The sequence below is a fragment of the Vitis riparia genome, chromosome 18 (assembly GCF_004353265.1).
Source record: "Vitis riparia cultivar Riparia Gloire de Montpellier isolate 1030 chromosome 18, EGFV_Vit.rip_1.0, whole genome shotgun sequence".
Lineage (NCBI taxonomy): Eukaryota > Viridiplantae > Streptophyta > Magnoliopsida > Vitales > Vitaceae > Vitis > Vitis riparia.
In genome coordinates, this window is record NC_048448.1 from 20758612 (window position 1) to 20778413 (window position 19802).

The 19802-nt window shown below is 33.7% G+C and overlaps 1 protein-coding gene across 1 annotated transcript; it reads right to left on the reverse strand.

The window, feature by feature from the left end:
- Nucleotides 1–6918: 6918 nt before the first annotated feature.
- Nucleotides 6919–9729, reverse strand: LOC117905525 (laccase-14-like). Its single transcript, XM_034818432.1, has 6 exons — nucleotides 9628–9729; nucleotides 9373–9524; nucleotides 9043–9287; nucleotides 8754–8882; nucleotides 7317–8261; nucleotides 6919–7221 (listed from the first exon to the last, which is right to left on the reverse strand). The coding sequence occupies exons 1-6, from the start codon at nucleotides 9727–9729 to the stop codon at nucleotides 7091–7093; spliced, it is 1704 nt and encodes a 567-aa protein (XP_034674323.1). The 3' UTR covers nucleotides 6919–7090.
- Between the last annotated feature and the right edge of the window lie 10073 nt (nucleotides 9730–19802).

Here is a 19802-nt window from a genome sequence, read left to right on the forward strand (position 1 = left end):
TTTTATTCTATAGGATCTTTTAGTCTACGAATATTGTATAGATTGTAAGATGACCAAAAGGCCCCCTTTATTTCTAAAAGGACTTGGAACCAAGGAATGTTTGGAGCCAGTACGTACTGACGTGTATGAACCTTTTTATGTTTATGCATGGAAAACATGCGTATTTGATAATTTTACTAATAAATACTCTAGGTTTCGATATGAAGATAGGAAATCTGATGCCTTGGATAAATTCATTGAATTTAAGGCAAAATCATATAACCTATTTGTTAAACATATCAAGGCACTTCGATTAGATTAAGGTGGTGTGTTTAGTAGGTTTGATCATTTCCATATGGAGTATGAGATGATATCCCAATTGTGTGCACTAAGGACTCCATTGTAAAATGGAGTAATGAAAAGAAGATATTGAACTTTGATAGATATAGTGAGATTGGTGATTGGTTTATTATTACTTCCCATGTTCTTTGGGGATATATCTTAGAGACTATGTAATACCTTTTTCTCTAAATACGTGTATTAGTTTATAGGATATCTAAGAGGACTTCAGGATTATTACTTTATAGTAAGGATTATTAAAAGGTGTTTGTTCCTATAAATACCAGATTTCTTATGAAGACTATATGATATGTAATAAGAAAAACAATGATATAGATTGGAGTATACTAGAAGATAGTCACACTATACACAAGATACTATGGATCCAACACCAACCATTCCCATTTTTAATACACTGATGTCTCATCATAGTAGGAGTGTTGTTAAACAACTAGACCGATTCATGTATTTGGAAGAGTCTTTCGAGGTCATTCTAGAGGAATATGAGATTGATCGCATAGATTATGATGAAGCAATGAGCGATGTGGATGCACATCTTTGGCAAAAGGCTATGGAGGTAGAGTTAGAATCCTTGTAATTCTAATATAGTCTAGGTTCCTATAAAAGCACTTGAATGGACAAACCCCATAGGTGTAAGTTGGTCTACAAGAGGAATAAAGGAGTAGATGGAAAAGGTTATCGTTTGAAACATTATTTCAACTATAAGAAACCTTTTCACCAGTAGCCATACTCAAATCCATTGGAGTACTCTTATCCATTGTGGAACATCTCATTTATGTGATATTGCAATAGGATGTCAAGATAGTGTTCTTAAATGATTATCTTGATATTATCATCTATATGATGTAACCGGATATTTTCATAGTAAAGGACCTTGTGTGTACAAGAAACTGCAGGGAAGCATGGTGGTGTTCTAGGATCTTATAGATAGATGACAATCTACTCATTGAGAATGATGTAGTGATATTGTCATCAATCAAGATCTGGTTGTCTACTTGGTTTTAGATGAAAATCTAGAAGAGTCACAATACATTCTTGAGTTTAAAGTCCTTAGGGATAACAAGAATAGAAAAATTATGTTATGTCAAGCATATACTCAAGTATTTTTTTAGAACAAGGGATTATGTGCTTTTGCTCCAAAGTGTTGAGATAGTTTAAAGGGTGATGTGATGGTTGTCAAGATACCTTATGTGGAGAACCTTGTGGATCCCTACATTAAGACATTGACAGGGAGAGTCTTTGTTTGTCACAAGAAAAGATAGGTTTTAGATGTGTATTTGGCATGCCTTATAGGCATGATACTTTGAGGACTAGTGGGAGAATGTTAGCATAAAGCCCTTAAAAGCATTACATGATGTAAGAAATTTGGAATTCATTATTTATTTAATGATATTCTAGTTTCACTTTTATCTATCCTTATTCCATGTATTATACTTTATGAGCATTCTTGCCTACATCTTTTGAATTGTACGTGACTTAGGTGCATTAAGAGTTGTATAAAAAAATCTAAGTCATAGATTCCTTGTAAATAGATGGCTTGTTCACAACTGATTCATGGGTCTAGGCAACCCATTAAAGGTTGTAGTGCACCATCTCCTAGTTGGAAAGATGGCTGGTCTTGGCTATCGAGATAGGTTTCTAATTGGAGCCAAAATATGTGCTATAATAGCACATATTTGATATGATTTGTGCACCAAAGGACATTCAAATCACCCAACTTGACCTAAATGGAATCTAAGGCCCTAGCCATGAGTTTAATTTGTATTTTGGAGATTAATCTCAGGTTCAAGGGAAGAAAAGGGTACAAGTTGAATCACTTTATATTTTGAAAGATTAAGAAAGGGCTAAATGAGGAAATAAGTGAGTCAAGACTCATGGACCATGAGAAAAGACAAGACGAGGATATCATGAGTTTGGAAAATGATAAATGACCATTATAGAGTAAGAAAGAAGGCAAGAAAACATGGAAAATGAGGCATGAAGCAAGATTCAGCTGCATGGAAATTTAGAACTCAAAAATCTGATGGCAACATATACTTTGATTTGAGGACAAATTTGGAGTACTTCCTAGAGTCCATTTTATACATACTAGATATCATTTTGAATATAAGGAAATCAAAAGACCAACTCTTCAAATAGTGTGCAAATCGGAGTTGAAATGAAGAAGTTATGGCCATTTGAAGATAACTATGTAGAGTTGAAAGACCATTTCAAAATGTTTTCAAAATTCAACTTATGAATTCGAAATCCAATTTGAAATTACCCCAATTTCGAATTTACACACTGCCACATTGATAGTTCGCCTCCTCTACTTCGAGAATTGCATCCAAGGCACCCCATCAGCCCTAGTGGGCCCTACACAATTAGAAATCACCATTTTATTATTTTTAATCATTTTTAGATAATTATTTTTGTAATAAGTGGCCAATGAGAGTGTGACACATGTTAGGTAATTGATGATATTATATAAACTCTCTTAGTTCTAGGTTTGAGGGATCTTAGATCTTTTTTCGGAGAGTTTGACATTGAAGGTAGAAGAAGACAAGAACTTTGGTTTGTTTTATTTTTCTTATTTATTAAATATATTGTTTTAGGTTCTTTTGATTTAAATTATGGATTTTTACCCTATTATGGATTATGAACGTGACATCACCCCCATGAGAGGCTAAGAGCCAACTTGGGGCTTGAAGCATGAAAACCTAAGGGCTAGGAAACCTATAAGGACAATGGGTAAATTATTATAACAATGAGATTAATTATTGGTTGGGTGACAATTTATCATTTTTTTTATCCTATCCCTGTGAGTTAGTTTAGGGAATGATACGATAGATTATTACCCGATACTAGTGATTCTTAGTAATTCTTGATCATTGGTTATCCTAGTCTTCCCTATTGTTATTTGCCCCAAAACAAAGCTATAAGGAGTAGGAAGGGTTAAAAAGCTAAATCTTAAACTGGTAATTAATCTCATTCATTTGATGGTTTTAGGAATCAATTTTAAAAAGGAAAAATTAGGTTTTAGATGCAATTTTGAGTTATAGAACTCAACTTGATCATAAGCGGCCAAGGATCCCAAAACCCTAAGATCATATTACTTAAAAGACCCTTGTTTTCTCTAATTTCTATACCCTAGGTTGGATTCTGGAAAGCCCCAAACTTGAATCAATCGAATTTAAAATCAATATTTATTTTTCTATTAATTTAATTTCTTTTACTTAGTTTCACATTATTCACATATGGTTTTTCACTTTAGGATTTAAATAAAAGCAATTCAATTATTCTAGTATTGACAATTTCCATAAGCTAGTCTTTGAGGACGATACCCGGAGTACTATAAAAGCTGTAGTGCCTCTTTATCCAGTTTTTTTTTACCAGAGTTGCTACATAAAAAGGCTAAGTATTTTGGTACAATAGAGAAGTTCGGTCAATTTCCCATGGTGAGTGAACTAGTGTGTATGGTTACAATTGGATAGGACCTATGGTGAGTCATAACTTAAGGCTATCAAGTAGTTATGACCTCACCAAGTTGTTTCATTGTGTTATCTCTTAACCTTGAGAGAATATTGAGCTTATGTTAAAGTTAGCAGTGGCTTTGACCTAAGGGTGAGATCGTAAGCTAATCATATATTTCTTATGGATTGGGTCACTATTGGTGGAAGCCGATAGTAATAGGTATTCTCAATAGAGGCACCATGATATCTCATGGGATTGAAATAGTGTGTCCTCTTGGGTGATCCTAAGGAGGTGTGTTCATGGAAACTATGATCATTGTAGTTCCTTATGTGGAACTTAACATAGGCTCTTTAAGAGCTAAGGCATGTCAATTGAATATACAATAAGAGGATCTATAACTCAAGGATAGTAGAGGTAGTCTTGAAAGGCTAATAGTTTTCACCTTGTTAGACTATGGACACCAATTCATTGGGAGACTAAACATAATGGATAGTAGGTCATGGACTTGAGCACTTAGTGTCTCGTTGTTATTTACATAGGATACTATAGTTCAGTTGATTCTCTATAGTGGGATGTTGAATGAACTTCAAAATTGGATTCTATGGGAGCCAGTACTCCTATGGGTCTCAATGGTCCCCACTTTGAGCTCATATACCTTGTTGGCATGGATTAGCTCTAGGTTCACTTTTATGCATAAGGGTGTTTTGGTAATTACACAAGGTTGCACAAGAGTAAGTGAACAAGATCTTTAAATCAGGTTAATTGATTAATTAGTAGGTCCTATTGGGTTAATTAATCAATTAGGACCCCCGCCGCCAATGTTAAAAACTTTCTTCTAGCAAAGTCGAAGTGGTAGGTAAAATAAAGGATATTGAGGCTACTTAGCACCCATCCCTGAAAAGAAGATAATGACTTATGTACTGGTAGTAAATATGCCAATGACTTATGGGATTAAGCTAGGTAGCAAATTGGCCTCTGATATTGATGGCCTGATCTCATTATCATGGGAATATGCCAGTACTTAGGATCTTAGTTCTACATGATGCCGAAATTGGATCTACTATTAAGTATTGTTAAAGGACAACCGATTAAAGTCTACAAAGATGATTCAAGCTTTCATGAGTGGTTATGTCGGCATTTCCCCTTATCTTATTTATTCCTTACCGAATTCTACTCAAGCCCATGTGGGCTCAAGTTACTTAAGCTTAATTAGGAACCCTATAAATACCCCCTAGGGGTTAGGGTTTCCATAACTTTTTTATTCCACCATCCATGGAGAAAGAAAACCATAGCCTCCACCCTCATTTCCTCCCCACCAGAAGTGTGCCAAGAACAAGGTTGAGTCATCAGGCAGAAGATCGTGGGTTTGCGAGAATTCCAACAACTTCAAAGTCGTATTCAACACTTGGAATTTGAGGTTTGGGAACATCCAAACCTAAAGGTGAGTACTTTAACCCTAAAAGATCAATTTTTAAAAAAATTGGTGTTGCTTTCATTACTCAGATCTAAGATGCCAGTAGGAACTATCTCAAACAGCATATGCAACAACAATGGGAAGCTTAATGTGTGCTATGATTTGTACAAGAACAAACATTGCACAAGCAATGGGAGCGATAAGTTAGTTCATGGAAAATCTGGGGAGAGAGCATTGGAAAATATAGTGAAGAAGATCCTTAGATACATCAAAGGGACCTCAAATGCTATATTATGTTTTAGAGGATCAAAATTCACTATCAAAGGTTATGCGCATTCAGACTTTGCAGGTGATCTTGATAAGAGGAAATCCACTATGGGCTATGTGTTCACACATACAAGAGTTGTGAGCTGGGTTTCAAAACTTCAAATTGTTATGGCTCTATCTACGATAGAAGCAAAGTACATGATAGCTACACATGCATGCAAAGAAGCTATCTGAATTAAAAGGTTATTGAAGGAGTTTGGATACAAACAATAGAAGATTTCCCTCTTTTGTGATAGTCAAAGTGCCTTACACATTGCAAGGAATCCCACCTTTCATTCCAGGACTAAGCACATAGAAGTTCAATATCATTTTGTTCGAGAAGTGGTAGAAAAAGGAACTGTGAATATACAAAAGATCGATATGAAGGTCAATCTAGCAGATGCCTTGACAAAACTGGTTAATACTAATAAGTTCAATTGGTACAAATCCTCTTATGGCTTGGCAGTAACGTAAGCAGCATGTGATAGGGCAAGACATAGAAGAATGACTTCAAGTATGAGAATGTTAAGGTTGAAGTCATTGCACATCGGAAAAAGACAAAAAGATGAGAGCTTTCTTGTCCTATAAAAGGTCTCTACCCCCTATACTATTCATCCCAAAAAAAGGCTTTTATTCTTTTGTAATCTTTTATATTCTCTCCTCTTAATTGAGAGAGAGGTTGTAATTTTGTCTTCATATAGTGGATATTTTTCGGTCTTGCCTTGCGGAGGTTTCTTTCTTAATTAAAAGGATTTTACCACATAAGTACTTTGCCCATTATTTTATTTATTGTTTTATTTACTGCTCTAGTTTTCTTTTTATTATTCTATTTTCAAATTATCCGGTATCATTTCATAACAAGTGCAAGATAATTATAGTATTTTAATGTTTATGTTAAGCCTTTAATTAATTTAAGTTATAATACTTTCACTTGGGTGGAAACATCCCTATTTCAAAAAAAATTCTATGCAAATGTAGTTGATGAAAAGATCAATGTCTACTAATGCTCTTCAAGAGACTTTGCAACAAACCATAATTACCTTGATTTACTTGTAATTATTCCAAATGCAATAGTTTATATTCGAGTGGCATAGTGTAATTTATTATTGAATTATTATAATGTTTGAAGATTTACGATTAATTTTTGTTGTAATAATTATGACTTACCTAGATGATCTATATAATATAATTGCTAGTATTTTTATTTATTTATTCTTTTAAGATTAAGATTTTAGAGAAATTAGTTTAACTAGTTCACTATTTGTTTGGATAAGAGTAACCCTTAAAGTCAAATCTTTCGACCTTGGGTTGGGTTCTAAATCATCTGAAATTCAGGTGGTGACAAATTCGTTGTTGCATACAAATTAGGAAGGAGCTCAGAAGCAACTACACCATGCAACCTCGTAGGAAAATGTAGCATTACTTATTTGATAAACATTCAATTACATGGTAAGGAATTTCCAAGTAAATTCTATTTGGCTTTGAGTTTCACGGTATTTGTTACCCAATCAATATGCTGACTGCAAATATACACAATAATTAATTACGAAGAAAATCACGATCGAGTATTGAGGGGCTTCAACATGGAGGCATGTCCGGAGGTGGAGGTAATAATTGTACCTCTGGACTTGGGCCGTTTTTCACTATAAACACCATGTCCATGCCCCATGTAAGGTGGCGTTCTATATGGCAGTGCATCAACCAAACTCCTGTCAAATAAAATGAAATATAAGAGTAAATCATAATGTACACTGCAATAGCAGCAATATTGGTTGCGCGCATGCCATGCGTGAGACCTACGTACCAGGGTTGTGTGCCTTAAATCTGACGGTGGTCCAACCATTTTTCGGAACAGCGATGGTGTTCTGAAGAGGAGGGTCGACTAGATTATACCCCAAAGGGTCCTTATCTATGTTGAAATTCCCAAATCCCCACCCAACAACATAGAAACTGTATCCATGGAGATGTATGGGATGGTCTGTCCCTGCAACCAAGTTTGTCCCCTGAAAGACAAGCTCCACCACAGAGTCATAGTCCAGTACCTTAACCTCAGTCCACCGATTCGGTAACTCTAGGAGCAACGACAGATACTCTGCTGTAAAATTAAATACGTATGGTGGGAAACTAGGAAACCTAGTTCCAAACACTCCATTTATTTGATAATAGTATGCTTCGAGCACATCGATCTTTGGGTTTACAAAGCTTATGTTGTTCACACTAGAAGCTAGCATAGTCCCATTTGGACCCTTACACGTCCTGTTAAGAGGGCATGGAAATGTGTTCATGGAAACAGTGAAGATCAATGGAGTCGTAATGTTTGTTGGGACATCAACCGGATGGTCTTTATTTGCTAAGCTTCTGAGGCTACCAGTGAAGTTAACTGATGCATTTGTGTCATTATAGTCAGGAAGAAAAGGCAAGGAAGGAGGTGAAGGAGTATAGTTCCCATTGTATTGAACTACTGCAGTGGTGGTCGTGTTATCGTATTCAACCCCCTTTGCGCTTGAATATGCTCTAGCAGCCATGTAGTAGTGGTCCGGAGATTGGTTGGCTTCGAGCAAGACATCAATTGTTTGTCCAGGGGATATAGAGATGTAATCTCGTGCTAATGGCTTGGTGTAGCTGGCATCAGTTCCAACTACGGTGATTTGGTGTTTGGCAATGGAGAAGAAGAGAATGTCTTGCATGTCCACATTGATTATTCGGAGGAGATACATCTTGCCAAAATCAACCAGAAGCTTAAATGTTTCTGTAAATTGTGAAATAGACAACAAGGTTATAGAATATTTCCTAATTCACTTTGTTTTCTAAATTTATCTACCCCATGAAAAGTACTGATCACAATCAATAAAAATGGTGAGAGTTTGTGAAACCTAGAAATGAGCTAAGAGGCCAAAGGAATCCTTATGCCTCATTGTAGAAGAGGACAAGCTTGGGCTAGGGCTAATAACATAATCACCTTGAAGTACTAGAAACGAAAATGCATGCGTTTGTAGGCCTTTTACTACTTGTTTCCATAATTATCACTTTCATGTTGCCAGTAATGCAATCATGTCATGCAAGTGATAATACCCAAATATGCAAATTTATCTGCTGACATAACAATACTATAAACCAGTACCATGATCATATAGTATATGCTCATAGGATGAGGGAATGTAAGATGTTAAGAAAAAGAATAATTCCACTATCTTCGACAAACTTGAGAAAATTGGTTCCAGAGGTTGTAATGAGATTTGACCTGGTTTTGAGCAGGGATACAGATCACCAGGTTGACCATTAATAGTGAAAGCATCCGAGATTTGGGGGTCTCCTCCATTCTGAACAAATTCCGTAAGAACCTCCATAATATCTTTCTTCCACCACTCTCCTGCAATTAATATTTTTCATCAATTTCCATACCATTTCAAGTTTTTAATTCTTTGTTGTTCCATTGCTAACAGTAGCTATGGTTAAACTCTATTTGCTTATATTTAGCAACCAGATAGAAAATTGGGTAATTACTGAAGGAGACTTTTATATATACGTACCTAATAGGATGGGAACTTCTGCATGAGGCTTGGGAAAAGGATAGCTAGTTCCTTTCTTGGGGTAGATGATGATAGCACCATGGACTGTGGCTCGGGACCAATCACTATGAGCATGCCACCATAGAGTCCCTTCCTCTGAAGAAAATATGATCTTTTGGCTAAACTTACCTCCAGGTTGGATCGGGCACTGTGTGACATATTCTGGGCCATCTGACCATGGATACCTTGGCATCTTCACTCCATGCCTGCAAAATTGTTACTATTATCACAATAATCATATCATCAGGTTCAACCCTCTTCAATTTGCTTTTACAGGGCCGGAAGTCATACCAGTGAATCGTGATATTATAGCTGCCCTTGTTGTAGACATCCACAATGACCGTCTCTCCTTTGGTAACATATAGAGTTGGTCCCGGAAACTGACCATTCACAGTCAAGATGTTCTTCGTGCTGCATAGTCTTGTATATGGAGTTTCTTTCACCTACATAAAATGACAGGTAACAAGTATGTAATCTAACAATTATGACCGCATGCAAGTATGATCTATATGCAGCTGCTTCATGCTCTCCTGAAATTATAAAGACGTTCAGTCCAAAAGGAGGAATGACAGCATTCAATATTAGACCACCAAACCATGACACATTGAGATTGACAGGTGAAAAATTTGTCCTCCATGGCTTGCCCATAACTAGTTTCTAATTCCTTTCCTGCCATAATCAGCTCATAATTCCATTTTATATCATGGTCAGTAATATCATCGTAAGATACTAATACTTACGATGAAAGTATAGTTAATCAAAGCTTTGCATGGAAGGACAGCAACAAACAGAAGTAACCCTAAAATTTGGGAACAGAACACCTTCATGATCAACCACACTTGTATTCTTGCTAATGAAAAATGTTTTTCTTGAAAACTGAATGCCTTCTAGGGTTATAAATTTATAGAGGATTAAGCTAGATGCAAATAATTATATTATAATTAGTCGGTGAATTAGGTCGTCTCGCTTTGTCCAATGATTCAATGCTTGTCCGTATCAGTATTCATGGAAACACGTTTCTTCCATCTGATATAAAATATCCTTAAGTAATCTGAGTAGGGTTAGATTTTCAAGCCCTTCAAACCTAATATAAAATATCCAATTAATCCTTAAAATCAGAAAGCTGCTTAATTAGGATATCTTCAGCTCCAAATTTGGAAATACAGATCCTAATATTAAGTTTTATGTTCATATTCTTACAAAGAAGATCCTCGAGAACAAAATAAAATCATGGAAATGGGTTAATTGGCTGTAAAGCACATAATATATTTGAACTAATTAACTCAGAAGCATGTGTAATGATCATCCAAAAAAATTGAATGTGGCCTCTGACCTAATTTAGAGAAAAGCATCATAAAATGGAGGGTGATGATTTTTCCTTTCTAGGACTTTGTATTAAAGCCTTTTCTTTTCAATCACTGTCATACTGTTGTGTTGCGTTGAGCCAAGAATATCCATAGCGATCCAAATCCTTGTCAGAGTGCAGATAACAATAAATAATGGTCCTTTTCACTGCGGCTTTGCTCAATTTAAAAGCCAACTGATCAATGCACACACATTTCAATATATTATTTTAAAATTTTCATTACCAACGTCATGGTTAAATCATAGCAACCCAGCTAATGATGATCCAAATGTTGACGGCACTATTTCATGTATTCTACAACTAAGCAAGTTGGTTTGCAGATCAATCATAAGCAAGTTGGTTTGAAAATGCACACACATTTTCAACATATTATTTTAAAATTTTCATTACCAACTTCATGGTTAAATCATAGCAACCCAGCTAATGATGATCCAAATGTTGACGGCACTATTTCATGTATTCTACAACTAAGCAAGTTGGTTTGCAGATCAATCATAAGCAAGTTGGTTTGAAAATGCACACACATTTTCAACATATTATTTTAAAATTTTCATTACCAACTTCATGGTTAAATCATAGCAACCCAGCTAATGATGATCCAAATGTTGACGGCACTATTTCACGTGTTCTACAACTAAGCAAGTTGGTTTGCTGATCAATCCACCATAGAAGAAGTACCTTCTCTAATATTTTTATCTTGGTTATTTCTAAGTGTTGCCTACTAACAGGAAGCAAACCCCTTTAGCAAGTTATAAGAGGAAAAAGAAAGGTTTCGTGTTAGAGTCATCTTGAAGCTCTAGGAGATCTCAAGATCGGGTGGGAGTTCACTTTTAGAGATTACTTCCTTTTAACTTCATATACTATATTCATTGACATTTATTGCTTCAAAAGACTTGCATCGTGGTCTCCACAACACACTATAAGCCTTAATTATTTTATAAATCGAAATTTAAACTCTTTTAGGATTATTATTCAATGAATTAAAACTTTATACACTAAATTAATATGATATGAAGTAGATTTTACAAGATTCAAATACTTGTGTTTATGATTTCCTTAATTTCAATTTTTTTTTTCATTTTTCTAAAATTTCATTAAATACAATGTCTTAAACTTTGTTTTAGTAGAAAGGATGAGGAAAATAAGGGGTAATATTAAACACACATCACACACCATTTCTAAATAAAATATTAAATAAAGAATAAAATTTAAATAAATTAATCATCCTATGTTTAAATACTAAAAAGAATGATAAATAAGAAATATTAAAGAAAAAAGGAAAATAAAGGGTCTATTTCATTTCTGTTTTTGAAAACTGTTCTAGAAAACAGTTTTTTGTGTTTTCAAAAAAAAAAAAGTGTTTGGGAATTGAATTCTGGAAAATGGTTTTTGTTATAAAAAAAAACATGTTTTATTGAGTTAATAAAAAAGTTTTTTAGAATAAGTAAAACAAAAAATATGTCTAAAAGTTATTTTTTTAATTAATAAAGTATTTTCTTCGATTAACTTGATATTATAAATATATAAATAATTTTCATATGCACAATTCATTTAAATTTTTAAAAAATATTTCATTTTGAAATTTTTGCACCAGTTATAATTTTCTTAAACAAATGATGACTTTGTAACCATGTGTAAGTATATTAATTTTAATAATTTAAGGAAGAAGAAAGGGTTTGTCGGTGGGGGTGAAGTATGGTCGTTAGGTGGAGCTCACCTTTGTGGAAACACAAAAAACAAGTAAGAAAACACAAAAAGAAGAAAGAGAAAAAACAAAAAACAATCTATTCTATGAATAGTGAAAAAACAATGAAAACATTTTTTATTATTCTCAAAAAAATGGTTTTTGAGAACACGAAAAACACAAAAAACAAAAACACACCCCTTTCCTCAAAGAAGTTTTTTTATGTTTTTGTTTTCAAGATCAGAAAACAGTTCTTGAAAACAGGAACCAAACACATCCTTTGCTTTTTTTTTTTTTCTATTTTCTTTAGAATAAATAAATAAGAAAATTATGGGAAAAAGCTTTTTTAAAAAAATTTATTTTCTTTCTTCAATTTTTTCCTAAGCAACAACCAAATAAGAGAAATAATTTATAACTTTTCCTTTTTTTCTTTCACTTTATTTTTCTTATTTATTTTTTCCTTAAAATTTTGGTCTATGTTCAACTCATGTAAAATATGAATATATATATATATATATATATATATATGTTCAAAAATATTATTTTTCCGAAGCCAGTGGTAACATAAGCAAATGTGAAAAAATAAATTACTAAAGAAAAAAGAAGAAACAATGTTAAAAAAAAAACTCCTTCCAATTTTCCTTAAACATAGGTGATGAAAATGTAGAAAAAAAAAGTACATTCTTTAATAATTGGTTGGTGTGGATTATTTCATGCTCTGCTTTCAATTAACGTAAACAATTTGTTGATTATTTCGAACATATTTTTATTTTATCGTTACCTAAATGATGTGGGTTTGCAGCTTTAGACTTAGACCAAGAGTTAATTTGTACTATACAAGAGATTGGGAAGCTTGCATTAAGATAGATTGGTCACCAGCATCAATTGACTTTCAACAGTAACAAATTTCATATACTGTAATTAATTTTTTTAGAAATGTTTATAATTAAATTTTGGAATATGTTAATTAATATCATTATTTAAATAATAATGATTTTTTTCTACAATTTATTAAAAGTATTGAAAATTTAAATAAAAATAAATTTGATAAATTTACATGTCCAAAAGTAATAATATGATTAATTATTATTATTTTTTAAAAAGGAATATGCCTTGGCCCTTGTGAGAAGTGTGAATTGTACACATATTTGGCTTGAAATATAATAATGCTTTTTACCATTGTCAACATATTTGAAGCATATGATGCCACTTACTCTTTTTCTTATTGTTTTTTAGACATTGTCATCAAGAAGATTATGCTTTCTAAGATTCTTCACTGCATAATTTGATCTATAAATTTTAACAAAACGAAAGGTTCGCGCCTAAAAACACCAATTAGCTTTTATTATTATTATTATTATTATTATTATTATTATTATTATTATTATTATTGTAGAAGTAGTAGTAGTGTTTTCTTAACTATCTTCATAAACAATTTTTTTTAAATATAAATTTATCTCTTTTTCCCATTATCTTTTCCTTTTTAATTTTTCCTTTTAAATGATGGCACAACCAAAATATAGATTATGTTTGGTTCTTGGAAACTATTAAGAAAAAAATACTAGAAAATTGATTTTTTTTTTTTAATTTTTTTTGTTTCACTATGAAAAATATGAAAAAAATAATAATTAAAATTAGTTAAAATTTTATATATTTTAAAATTATTTAATTTTTATATAATGAAGGAAAGTAAGTGAAATGGGTTTGAGAAATATATAAATTTTCATGTCTATCTTTGTTTATGTGTTTTTAAATGGTTGAAAATGATTTAAGTATTTTATCAAAAGAGTATTTTGATTGTGCTTTTAATTCTGCTAAACACTTTCCCATTTCTCATATGAAAACAAAATAATATTTATTATCTTCAACAATATTAATAGCTCGTTTCATAGTGATTTTAAGAAGGATTATTTTAGTTTAAAAGTATCCTTGGAAAAAAAAAAAAAGGTGTTTAATAAATTTTAGAAAATACTTTTAAAAATTTGAAAAATCACTATAATGTTAAAAAACCACTTGCATTATTTTATTAAGAAATACTTAGAATGCGTTTGACAATAAATTTATAAAATGTTTCTAACATTTCAAATACTTGAATAATAAAATTTTTTAAGTATTAAAAATATTATAAACACTTTCTAAAATAATTGTCTTAATGTGTCTTTTAATAGGTGATTATCTAAAAAGTACTTTTAGATAAAATATTTTCATTACAAACCCTTTCAATAAAAAACATTATTAAATACATTCTAAGTATAAGAATTTTTTATTTATAAACACAACTGTAGCATAAGCTTTTCAATAATACAACTATCTCCTTTACAAATTTTTTGGGATTAAATCATGTTGTATATATATATATATATATATATATATATATAAGATTTTCACGATTTTATATGAATATAAATCAATTATAATTAGAGCTCCCCTTGCTTAATTTTCTACTTTAATAGAATGATTGAAAAGTTCGGTGAAGTTTGACTAGTAGTTGTGAGTTTGTCATAATTTTTTAAATAACTCATAAATTTATTTATTTTTAATGTAAGCTAGTGACGCTAGTTTTGTGAAAAATGAACAATACTCATATGAATCATTTTTATGTATAGATAAAATCTAGTGGTTTGACTTGGATTTTTATTATTTTTAAATTGTCAATTTATGTTCGATTTCTCCATTCCCGGAAGCAATTGCAAAAGACTATATTTGTTTTTGGTGACATTTGATGTGATATTTGCACCCTCTCTCCCCTTGACCAGCGTTTTAATCGTATGCTTAATTTAATTAATGGGTTTTGAATTAGGTGATGAACATCAAACTAGTTAGGCCATGATAGACACCAACTAGTTAGGCTATAAGCCTATGATAGACACCAATGCCGTGCCATTCCATCTTGATGTTAATACTTTAATCTTATCCATTCAATAATTTTATTATTTCAATTTAATACTTAGTTAACACAAACCATTTAAAACTATTTAAAATAGGGTTAATTTCATTCATATTTCTTGAAATTTGAGCTAAATACATCTAAAAATTTCATAAAATATATCCTCTATTTTTTTTTATATATATTTTTTCATTCAACTCTACTTTAATTCAAAATAAAAGAGATATTCAATAAAATTTCAAATTCATGATCACAACTAAATGTATTTAGATCAAACATTAAGGGAGGTAAGTTAAATTTATCCTTTAAACTATAATCAATGTAACTTTTTAGGGGTGGAGGTATTTGAGTAAAAGTTAAGATATATATATATATATATATATATATATATTGTCAAATTTTGAATATCTTTGTGAACCTTAGAAGAGTTCATGCATAAGAATAAAATGAAAATAAATAAATGGGTATCACAACTTGTTTGTTACTTAGTGGCTAAAAATGTATGTAAAACAATAATTTTTTATTATTTATTTATTTATCTATGAAAACTTCAAATGAGTCATTGACACTTTATTTCAAAATCTATTACTCTATTGGGCAAAGAAAATAACTTGTAGTAAAACATTTCTCACCTCACTTCTCTCGTCCAATCTCCAATCTTCAACAAGGATAGCCAAGAGGGGATTAAGCTTTCTAAATTGAAACCTTGAGACTTTGAGAAATCAACATTGACCTTGGATCTATAGAGCACTTTTTATCTATGAAAACTTCAAATGAGTCATTAACACTTAATTTCAAAATCTATTATTCTATTGGGCTAAGAAAATAACTTGTAGTAAAACATTTCTCACCTCACTTCTCTTGTCCGATCTCCAATCTACAACAAGGATAGCCAAGAGGAGATTAAGCTTTCTAAATTGAAACCTTGAGACTTTGAGAAATCAACATTGACCTTGGATCTGTAGAGCACTTTTTATCTATGAAAACTTCAAATGAGTCATTAACACTTTATTTCAAAATCTATTATTCTATTGGGCTAAAAAAATTACTTGTAGTAAAACATTTCTCACCTCACTTTTCTCGTCCAATCTCCAATCTTCAACAAGGATAGCCAAGAGGGGATTAAGCTTTCTAAATTGAAACCTTGAGACTTTGAGAAATCAACATTGGCCTTGGATCTATAGAGCACCATCACTATCAAAGAGTTTCGGAGTTGGCCGCCACCATTGTTGCCTCTATATGCCAATAAACATTGCCTTTCATACCATAATTGGAAGAATCTAGAAGTTGGCATTGACCTATAATAATGCCCCTCCTCATGCCTCCTTTAGTAAGAATGCAAAAAGCTTCAATGGTGGTTCCAACACTATCTCCATCAGCTATAAAAGGAACCTAAGTTCTCATTGAAAGCATTTCTCGTTCTCCCCTCACTCTTTTTCTTGGGGGTAAAAAATAGTGAGAGTAGTGTTGGGGAATCACAAATCATACAAAATGATTCTAACAACTAATCATCTAGAAAATAAATACGCCAGAATCTCATGTTAAATTTGTAGGATAATAATATCAGAAGACATACCCGAATCCATTGAGATTATGTATTTGGGTTTTGTTTTTCACATTTGAAACGAGTATTGCAACCTTAAAATCACTCAATGATAGGATGCAAATAATAAGCAATTTTTATATCTCTTTTCGTTTAGACTAGAGACCATAACCCTATTCATACCCCTTATTATTTTTATTTTATTTATTAGTCCATTACAATACAACATTCTTGAGGACTGCAATGTCTTCTCCATAAGACTATAGGGCAACCTTGAAGTCATCCATTAGAGACTAGATTTCTGCATTCAAGCCAGCAAACTTCTCCTCAAAGAATTTGTCATGTGTCTCTAGCAAACTCCTCTGCACTTAGATTTTCCCTATAGTGTGCTCTACCCATGAAGCCACAATGCCATCCTCACATGGCCATTCTCCCAATATTTCTTCCATCCGAGCAATCCTTTCTCACAAGGCTTTTATTGCACTACCACCAACCATCTCTGGTACACGCTCAAATACCACTTGTCATACCCCTAGCAATTTACCCAATTTTTTTCACTAAGTGTGCGGTGCTAAGAACCCTTCCTTAGCTAACCTTTCTTTTCAACCCTTATAAAAGCAACATAACAGCCCATAACAATTACGGGAACCCTTCCCAACTTGTGTTATTCGAATCACTATAATAATACAAAAATGCTTTCAAAGTGTCTCAACACTTTCCTAGAGTCAGAGTACAATGTTTAAACCCCTAAGCATTCAAAACATCATTCATACTCTGTCTTAGAGATGCAGGGGGCTTTTATATGACCCAGCTTGCAATTTACAATTCGAAATTCAAACCAAGGACCCTATTGGTGGTTATGCAACCACCATAACTGCTTGCTTAACTACTCAACTGGAGACACCCCTTCGAACCAAGGTGTCTCTTCGCACCAGCCACTAGCATCACAACCATCTACTAGTTCCCTACCGTCGAGTGTTGTCCTAATCAACCTGATGCCACTAGCTAGCTGCCATCCCCTCAAGCCTTTTCCATCAAGCTACTAATGAGTCCTCCTAACAAGTTGCCTCCTCCTCATAAGGTGCCTCCTGTGAACAGGTGGCCACCAAAGTGTCTCTGATAAAGGCCTTTTGTATCAACAACATGCATCAACTAGCTGACCAAGTGTCTAGTGCTTTAGTGTGCCTTCCCTACATTGATGTCTGAGCCTATTCCATGTCAAGGTGCCATGGCCCGGGCATGTGTCTAGCTCCCTCTGTCAGGTCAAGGCTCCACAGTAATGAACCATGACACTGCGCCCATGGTTGTTCCTTCCTAGTGCACAGGGCATTGCTCCCTTGTGCTATGCATAGTCATCATGGGTCCAAGTTAGCTACACGTCTAGTGTCCCATCAAATTGTGGTATTGAGCCCATGGCTTCTCCAACTAGCTTACCACACAAGTCTTTAGGCACCCTTGTGCCGGTGCAGGAAGGAAGTAGGCTGCACCAGGCCCCGTGCCATTGCTACCACGGGGTGCACACCACACATGTCATGGAGCCCATGTGTGCATGCTTGAGTGCCATCTGTGTGTCCTAAGCACACCCAAGGTCATGTCGTGGTGCCTCCTTAGTGCAGTCAAAATTTGGCCTTGTTGCCCCCTTGAGTCACCTACCCTTAGAAAGCATTATGGGCCATTCTCAAGATGTCTGGAAGAGACATCAAATCCCCTTGAGGAGACATAATGGAATATTTAAATAATTAAAAATTGTATTCCATAAAAAACCTCACCCTTCATTTGCACCAACTCTATAGCCCCACATATGCCTAGTGTGTTATAAGTGTGTGCACATGGGCCCAGCCTGGTGCGTGCATGGGCGCGGCATGGTGCATGCATGGGTGCGGCATGGTGCGTGCATGGGCGTGGCATGGTACGTGCATGTAGTGCATGTCTAGCGTGCGCAAGATGCTCATCTGGTGTGCAAGTATTGCCTATCTGGTGTGCACACGATGCCTGTTTGGTACGCATGCGGTGCCTGTTTGGTACGCATGTTGTGCCTATTTAGCAAGCACACGACGCTTATCTGGCACTCACGTGGTGCCTGTCTGGTGCGCTTGCGGTGCCTACCCGACATGCACGCAGTCTCCTCATTTTATCTCCTAAGGTTTAAACCACCAAAGCTCTAAGCTATCCTTACCCTCTGTCTAGGTTCCCCATGTGTGCAAGGCCTTCCCATGAGGCCCTTTCCTCCATCATTGGGTCAAGAGGCTAAGGGGTTGACAATAGCCCCCATGGAGACCTATTGTATGTGTGATCCTCTTTCCCAAGCCATGCTTTTCTTCTTCCCTCCCCCTCTCCTGCAAGCTATTATGTACCGTTTCCCTAAAAATTGTCTATCTCTCCAATCTTCCTTTTTATCTCTTTCCAATGTCCCACCCTTTTCCCATGCAACAACCTCTCGAAAATCCAATTGACTCATTCCCAGTGGAGGCTCCTACTTTGAGAATGTGTGGGGTCCTTCCATATTCTTTTTGGAGCTCTATGGAGATATTCTCAACTTCCTATGAAGAACCATTAAAGGCCATAAAGTCTTTATTTAATTTCCCACTCAAACACGACTATATGCAACTGTATTCTTATTGAAAATTTTCCATAAAACTTCAGCCACCAACTTCCTACTATAGCATTCACTAACCTGCATGATTTCTACATAGAAATGCATCCACAAAATCTCATGTGCACAAAGCTTCCACAATAAAAATTTCAACCACTAAAACACTATAGATGCGACGACTATTCTCATGAATTTCATTAAAATTTAACTACCCAATTCCAATTGCTAAGCCATCGAAATCTACATTGATCTTTTTAATTTCCAGAAACCAAAATCTCCAATATATAACACTCATTATCCATGCAAAAATAGAATAAGGATTAAAGTAGAAATCATGCAATTCGAAAATTAAACATCAAAGTTACGCAATTAAAAATTAATGTCAATTACATGTATATTTAAAATCAATCATTAATTCCATACTTGCGAAAGGAATCAAAGAACAAATCTCATGTAAACATAATAGTAATAATAATAAAAATAAGAATAAAAATAGGATAAAAAAAATAAATGAAACAAACACAAATATGAACATCACATTTGCAATCAAATGAATCAAGATATTAAACGAACTCAATAGAAAATAACAAAAAAATTAAAAAATGTCAAACTCATACAGTCAAGAAAATTCATCTCATGCAATCAAAG